Source organism: Silene latifolia, chromosome 9 (assembly GCF_048544455.1).
Source record: "Silene latifolia isolate original U9 population chromosome 9, ASM4854445v1, whole genome shotgun sequence".
In the NCBI taxonomy this organism is placed as follows: Eukaryota; Viridiplantae; Streptophyta; class Magnoliopsida; order Caryophyllales; family Caryophyllaceae; genus Silene; species Silene latifolia.
The window spans coordinates 79423070-79431271 of record NC_133534.1 but is presented as its reverse complement, the minus strand read 5'-3'; the positions used below and the strand labels follow the sequence as shown (position 1 = coordinate 79431271).

General features: G+C 34.9%; 1 protein-coding gene across 1 annotated transcript; it reads right to left on the bottom strand.

Moving 5' to 3' along the window:
• Positions 1–6624: 6624 nt before the first annotated feature.
• On the bottom strand, positions 6625–7746 carry LOC141601255 (uncharacterized). The gene is made up of 3 exons (XM_074421518.1): positions 7453–7746; positions 7157–7348; positions 6625–6975 (listed from the first exon to the last, which is right to left on the bottom strand). Exons 1-3 carry the CDS (start codon positions 7744–7746, stop codon positions 6625–6627), a joined length of 837 nt encoding a protein of 278 aa, XP_074277619.1.
• Positions 7747–8202: the final 456 nt, after the last annotated feature.

The following is an 8202-nucleotide window of genomic DNA, read 5'->3' as shown; positions in this document are numbered from 1 at the left end:
TTATTGCAAAGAAGTAATGCACCTTACGTGTTTTTGAAGGAGATTATTGTGAGAATTATTTTGTTTGCCCTTGTAGCTTTAGCTATGAAATTTGGGAGTTTTTATAAATTTTGAACAATGTTTATGAACATAGCAACTAGATTGGTGCATATGTATATTGGATATGGCTTTGAATTTTATTATGTCGAAAAGTTATGAGGCTTAAATGGGCACAAACGATTCACATCGAGTATATATTATATATGCAACTAGCACATTTATACTATAATGTCCATATCATGATAAATGGGATCATAAATTGTGGCTAGTTGATGGGAGACATTCATTTTTTCAAAGTAAAGTTTGGAATAAATTAAAGTTGGTCTACTCTTGTAGATGCATTTCCCCACCACCCCCACGCAATGTATTGATTTTTATCTTAGAAAAAAATGTTTTTTTTTTTTTAGGTATAAACGAAGGGAGAACTCCGAAATTAAATAAGCTATTATACGGGGAATAGCCACCCAAGAATATGCCACAAATACTATCCTACAACCAGTTGTATAGTAGCATTGTACAACCGCCTTAAAGTTATTGAGCTCTTATACAAAATTGTTGACCTATTTTACAAGTTATTGAGTTATTTTACGAAATTATTGAGCTGAATAATTATTATGTTAACCTCAATAACTTTCTATCATAGTTTGATAATTTTGTTAGTAGACCTCGATAACTTTATAACAAAGCTCAACTAACTTGAATAAGTTGTATATACAACCACTTGTATAATACATTAACTGAAGAATATGCTCGTGAAGAATGGATCGTAACTCAGCTAATGGATAATCAACACGTATTAACGAAATATTTGTGATGGTAAACGATCAAAAATAAAAAAAAGTTATGAATAAAATCTAAAAGGGTACAAAAAAAGTGATATCTCAAAAAAACCTATACAGAAATAACCTATATAAAAACCGTTTTCCAAAATCTTTATAGCCGATTTGAGTGACCTTCCTTGAAAAAGTTTTTTTTTTTTTTTTTTTTTTTTTTTTGACAATCGGGTTAACGAGTTCTACAATTTAATAGCACGCTTAGCTAACCTATGAGCGACTTTATTACAACTTCTAGGAACATAAGCAAAAGAAACGCAGTGAAAGTTTTCCGCTAATTCAGTGATATCTTCAACGGTATTTCTAGTCCAATGTTTGAGTTGAGAATACTTCAGTACTTGAGCAAGAACCTGTAGACAATCAGAGAAAATGGTAACATGAAGGATATTGTGAGAGAGCGCCCACTTCAAGGCCCCCCTAATTACCAAAGCTTCTGCTTGCTCAGCATTCTCAGCACTTCCTTTGATAAAAAATTTAGACACAACCTCATTATCAAACATGATACACCCACCCAAACCAGCAACAAGCTCTTTTGACCACGCAGGATCCACATAAATATGAGACTGCGAGCAGTTAAGAGAACCCTGGATCAAAGGAAAGAGAACTCTATTCCTAAGGTTAGTCAAGTCTTCCTCCAAAGGTGTTTGGAAAGTTATGGACCCCAATTTCATATCCTCAGCAAAAAGAGCCAATTTAAGAGAATCTTGGTATAGGAAGATATCACCAATAAGGGAACACTCAGAATTATCAAAGACCTTTCTGCACCTTACCACCCAGATAGTCCGAATAGTACACAAAGAGGAAAGACAAGCCTCTTGTTTATTATCAGCTTTAAAAAGAACAGAAAGCCAATTGCAAACCCAAGACTGAAGGTTCAAATTATCTCCTGATTGAGCCCGGATCCCCAAAACACTTCCAGCCTAAACTCTACTAGCAAATGAACAATCACGTAAAAGATGATCAGGCGTTTCCGTTTCTTGTAAATCACAAAGCACACAAGTAAAAGGGCCATTTCAAGTACTCGATTTTATTTTGGGTTAATATGATGTTTTTCTTATGTTTGGGATTTTATGGTCTGTTTTCTTCTTTAAATCTGCCCTCTGACAACGAGATGATGGGTTTCCTTGAGTATAATTTGTATAATTCATTTGTCAATTAATTCGACCTTTAATTTGCTTGGTTCTGTGTATAATTTGTCGTATTCATTCGACCTGACCAGAATGTTTGAGTTAACCCCTTTCGGTGCCATAGAATGCTCAGCAGGTGCAGTAGGATGAGAGTTAGAGTGTTTCTCGGGTCTAGTAAAGTAACTAGCATCTCGGACATTGCCCACAAAATTATAGCTTCGTCTATTACTTTATAATTTTTCCCGTGGTGTATTCAGCCAATCTTAAAGCAAGAATCATACGACTCTACTCTAATCGTCCGATTATAGCATCCCTCTTAGCACATTGTTGCACCTGTAGAGTCTGTACAGTCTAATCCTCTGGTTCATTGAGTTTGAGTGAGTCGTAAACAGAGGAGCATAAACATTGAATTCCACCTCTTTCAATTTTGATTTGATTCCTAGCCAAAATCTCACTTTGAACTCTTTCCCATACCTTACACTGATGACCATCTTTTCTCGATCACCTTTCTTCATTGAAGAAGTGTAAGTAGTCGTGTTGCCGAATTCCTGGTTCTCTAATGAAATGTTACTGATTAATGCACTAGTCATGCTGCACTGGTTTCGAGCCCACCAGATGTGGTACTATATAGCTAAGAATATTGCAGCAAAAAGCTAAGCCCCTTCTCAATTTAGACTGAAACTTATGCAAGATTGATGTTAGGTTTGTCTATTTTGATGTATATCTTCAATTTTTTTTTTTTAAATTGTTTGATTCTGATGAAAATGGTAAACAAGCCATCTTCAAAATTTTACTTTTTAGTTTAGTTCAGCTTTTTTATTTCAATTGCGATATATACGGTGTATTTTCATGATATTCGAAGTGTTATCTTGGTTGAAGATTGCTTAATTGTCTATCGAGTACATTTTACTCTGTTTAAATCTCCATAATTTCATATTTTGGTGGAATTCAATTGCAGTCTTGCAGACGGTTATTCTTTCAATTGGATGAATTTCACCTTTCATCTACTGTACTGATTTCGTCAATACATATTGTTATAGATACTCCAATTACCAACCTTTATCTCTAATTTTACGTAATACTCAATTGATCGCATCCCATCGAAACTCAAAAGTTGCGAAACATAAACCCAAGTTGGACGGAGCCAAGCAGGTTCATCAATGGTCACCAAGTTGCCACCCATTTACGTATTTTTAATAAGAATCTCCAGTCATTCTTTGACCCTAAGTTCGCACCAGCTCATATTCTTTCCGATTTATAACTATCGCACATCTCTTCTCAATTTACCTTAATACCATGAAATACCCAATATTCTTCTTGAAAATTTTGATAAGTATATCTCTCCAATGTTGCCTTATCTTAAGCTTCTCTAATTTGAACTATGATATTGCAGATTAACTATATCATTTTGAAGTCATCTTCATAGGGATCCTTTTCATATTGTTGATTTTTTGTAACTGCAAATGATGCATCACCATTATGCCCTAAAGAAAGGGAACCACCATTGTTTAAATTGAACTGTAAGTTATACAAAGTATTAGAGTAAGATTCATTTCAGCTTTCTTAGTGCAATGTGTCAATGACCTTTTCCATTGATTTTGTGTTTATATACATTTAAGATTGTTCAGTGTCTCATGTTCTGGCAATTTGTTTATTCTTGCTAATATTCAACGCAATTCTCATTATAGATCGAGTTTTTGATACTTTACATGACACACAATTTGTGCCAAGTTAAATTGTGGCTGTTTTTTAGACATCGACTTAAAGCTTAATATTCATCATGGTCTTCTCCCTCCTCTTAACCATCCAGTTTATGTATCATTTTTTTTCTTTGAAGTCTAGCCCTCCAATATTTTATTAGTGATAACGTTTTTACATTTTGAATCTCAGGTGTGCTATTGATTGCTCGCAAAATTTAGGGTTGCGATTCGTAGTTTCCAATTCATCTATTTTTGGATATCAGGTACCTGAAATAAAATAATTCTCTCCTTTTCTCTTCTCTTCTTTTGTTTAGTTTCCTATTGGAGTTTTTCTTGTTTGTGATCAACTTCTGTGATTCTCGTTTTATGTCTATTTTCTGTAGTTAATTAAGCCATGTTCACTTATTTATCTACTTAAACATACAATGAGTATTAAAATACTTAAAACGTTATTATATTTACAGTTTCATGATTTGTCATTATTTATCTTGTACTCTACTAAGTATTAGGTTAAAAAGATAAATCCTACTACTCATCTCTAGGTACATTAGCAAATGTTTTTTATACAATGAATATTAAAATACTACACATGTTTAATCAATATGAGTGTGTCTGATTTTTTTTTGTGTAGACATGGATACAAGTTGGATTAATGTTGACAAAAATAACGACACAGTTTGCTCAACTACAAATACTGGACCTCTTTAGTACTGGAAAAGCTACGACTGAAGTTATAGACATGGCAAAATCAGTCTTGAACATGAACATGGGCAGTACACAGGTATGCTTAATTTTTTTACTTCTCCTTATATTTTTTTTCCATGGCCGAGAGCCTTGCTTTGTTTATTAGTGTGAATGCCGCTTAATATATGGAATTCACTCTACTCGCTACTCATTCCCGACCCAAATAATTGCTGCGAGTAGGTCATGTTTCTTCATTGTTGAGTTTTTTTTCTTTTGATTAATCCATTCTCTTTTTGTAAAATTTTGTTTCCGTGGGCTTAAATGGAAATGATTCTGTGATTGCAATGGCAAAAACCATGCGCATGTTTAGGACTCTCTCCTCACCAATCACCAGGGCATCAGTATAATTTGGTCAAGTTTCGGTCTGATGATTGTGGTTGTAGATAATCTTTTTCCATGAAAAATATATTGCTCTGAAGAACTTATCATGTTGCTTAGCTGCTGAGATATGTAATCATACCTACCTTGCCCCCTTGTTTGAGATTGGAATATCATCTTTACCTCTCTGTTTTTTTGGTATCATTTTTTGCTTTACGTTTGTACTCTTATGATTTGATTGATTTGCGTTTGCTGCTCTCTAATTGCTTGCTTTTGGCCATTTCTACTGTTATATATGTTCTTATATTGCATTCCAAATGTTCGGCTAAATTCCTAAGAAAATTGTGTGTTGTTATATATGAATGTAGTAATGAAATTTACTAAGTCGGATTCTGAGTCTGAGCTGGTTGATTGCGCTCTCCGCTATGCGGTTTGCTTGTGCCTGGTGGGTGCGTGTTTGTTGTAATTGGCTGGAGTTTGTGCTCCCACTCTAAATTATTTCTATTATTGGGAGTTCTAACTATATTTAGTTAATTGTCCTGTAATCAAGTTTTTCTTGTGCTATAATTTTCCGAGATTGTGATTGTTTTTGTGCTTTACTGAGTTGAATCTGAATACTGTGTAGTAATCTCATCCTCTCGCTAATTTTTTCTATTCTTACCTGTCGACGGGTAATTTCATTCAGCACAATTTTGAAATATTTTTGTGAAATGTATATGTACTAATCAAATATATTCATATAAAATATATTTTCTTTGCCTGTTATAGGTTTCAGATTCATCAGATGGTGATGATGAGCCTTCATATGTTGATTGAAGATGCGCCTTCATATATTGATGGAAGTCCCTTTGACATTGTGCCTACATGATTGAAGCCCCTACCACATTCAAACTACTCAGTGTTCTTGTCTAGCTAGTTACGTAGCATTTTTTACGATTTTTTTGGACAACTTTATGTTGGATTTTACTATCTTCCGGATCCCTTTTGATATTTTTGATTTTGTCGTACTATAAATACGTACTAGTTTATATTAGTTAAATTGTCAATGCTAGCTCGCTATAGTATTTGTGCCGGAGACAATATATGTATCAAACGTATGATTATTTATAAAAGTACGTGGGTACATTATTAATTATATATATTGCATTATGTTTTTTTTTTATGATTTAGTAATAGCTAGTAGTACTATTCTATTTATAGGTCTATTTAAACAATCTCTACGACTTTATGAGAAATCAAAAAGCCGAAATTATACCGTAACAAGGAGAGTCAATATATAAATAGTGGACTCCTAATTCCGTCTCATCGAGTGACACATAAAACCATCAATAGTCATTGAAGACACTTAAAAGCGTCAAATTTGTCGACAATTAATAGCGTCAATAGCCCATAAAGACGTTTAAAAGCGTCAAATTTATTGACAAAAAAAACGTCAATAGCCACCGAAGACGCTTAAAAGCGTCAGTTTTGTTGACAATTAAAAGCATCAGTAGTCCAGGAAGGCGCTTAAAAGCGTCATATTTGGTGACCAAAAAGCGTCAAAAAAAAACGACGGTCCAAAAATTGACGCTTTTTAAAAGCGTCGATAAACAAAAAATTGACGCTTTAAAGCGTCGAAAAATGCTTGAAAAAGCGTCATAAATCCACGGGTTGTGTAGTAGTGTGTGTAATTTCTAGACGAAAAGAAGTTATCACTGCCTTCAGAGCATCGAATCGGAATAGCAAGAATGTCTTTCACAGAGGTTTCATCAAAAAACATAGACACTAATCTACGGTCCCAACAGCTATTGTTACAAATATTGTTTTTGATTCTCAAGTTACTCAAATTAGGGGGATCGGTAAGAAGCTCTAAACATCGTGGTTTCAGCACCCTTCCATAACCCATTTAGTGTTCCAAACACTAAGATCAGAAAGTGGAGAGATGTTCCAAGCTAAAAGAGGTTTAATGAGTTGAAGGCCCCAAGCAATACCTTTCCATCCCCACGAAGAATTATGCTTACCAATATTAAAAAGCAGATGGCCATCTCGCCACCTTAGGCCGTATTTAGCATCAATAGACTTACTAAAAATAGAATCTGGGTGTGTGATCATTCTCCATCCAATCTTTGCTAACAGAGCTTGATTGAACTCTTTCATAGGTCTAATACCCATACCACCATTCCCTTTAGGTTGGCTTAGGAAAAGCCTACTACACCAACTAATAGAAGGAGATTTCTTTTGACCCGCCCAAAAAAAAATGTGACAATATAGCATCTAATCTTTTTGTCACACTTATCGGTATTTTAAATACCTATAGAAAGTAAACGGAAAGGGAAGACAAGACAGAAGAAATCAAAGCCAATCTACCAGCCGACGATAGAAGAACACAATTCCATGATGATAATCGCTTCCTAACCTTGTCAATGTTAATCTCAACAATTTCTGTTTTACTTTTATTACACCCTGAGAGACCCACATCAGTAGGAGTACCCAAGTAGGAACCCATATTAATACAACACGATATATTGAAGGTTTTCAAACATTTTCGAGCAAAGGAAAGACTAGAGCATGAGCTTAAAGTCATAGAAGATTTATTATCATTAATAACCTGACCCGATACATGACAGTACTCCTTAATAACTTTGTCCAGGTTAAAAACATAGAATCATCTGCGAAGAGCATATGAGAAATAGGGATAATCTTCTTGCTAACCTTAATTCCTTGTATAAGCGCATCCTTCTCCATGCGCAGAATGTTTAACGAGAGAATTTCAGTGCACAAAACAAAAATATATGGGAAAAGTGGATCGTCCTGACGAAGACCGCAACTCGGGTGGATGCGCCTAGAGGAAACACCATTAACCAATATTTCGTAGGACACCGTCGTGATACACTTCATAATCAGCTGAATGAAGTTGCAGGGGAATCCCCTCAAAACCAGCGTATTGCTAATAAAATTCCAGTCTAACCGGTTATAAGCTTTGCTCATGTCCGCTTTAAACGCCATTCTACCCATCCTACCATTTTTAGATGATGATTTCATTAGTAATTAATATATTATCACCAGTATTCCACCCAGGAACAAACGCATTTTGGAAGTCGCCCACTAGTTTTCCCATGAACTTCTTCAATCGATTAGTGATACACCTTGTAATACTTTTCATTATAACATTACACAAACTAATAGGGCGGAAGTTATCAACCGTTTCAGAGGCACCATTTTTAGGAATAAGAACTAAGAAGGTCTTATTCAGGAATTCTGGTGAACTATTACCATTCAGGATAGCTAAGACTGTCCCAATAACATAATTCTTGATGAAGTGCCAACATTTATGGAAGAAAATAGCAGGAATACCATCAAGTCTGGAGGATTTTAACGGGAAGAGTTGAACACTATCATGCGAACCTCCTTAGGAGTGAAATGGTTGCCTAGAGCATCACTGTCATCCGAAGAAAGGAACCC

What these genes read in the sequence shown, in the direction of transcription:
- LOC141601255 (XM_074421518.1), bottom strand. Translation starts at nt 7,746, where the DNA reads ATGGCGTTTAAAGCGGACATGAGCAAAGCTTATAACCGGTTAGACTGG. An exon ending in CGCTTATACAAGGAATTAAG is followed by an intron (nt 7,349 to 7,452) that starts GTTAGCAAGAAG and finishes GTATCGGGTCAG; the next exon opens with GTTATTAATGATAATAAATC. An exon ending in TTGAGATTAACATTGACAAG is followed by an intron (nt 6,976 to 7,156) that starts GTTAGGAAGCGA and finishes GCGGGTCAAAAG; the next exon opens with AAATCTCCTTCTATTAGTTG.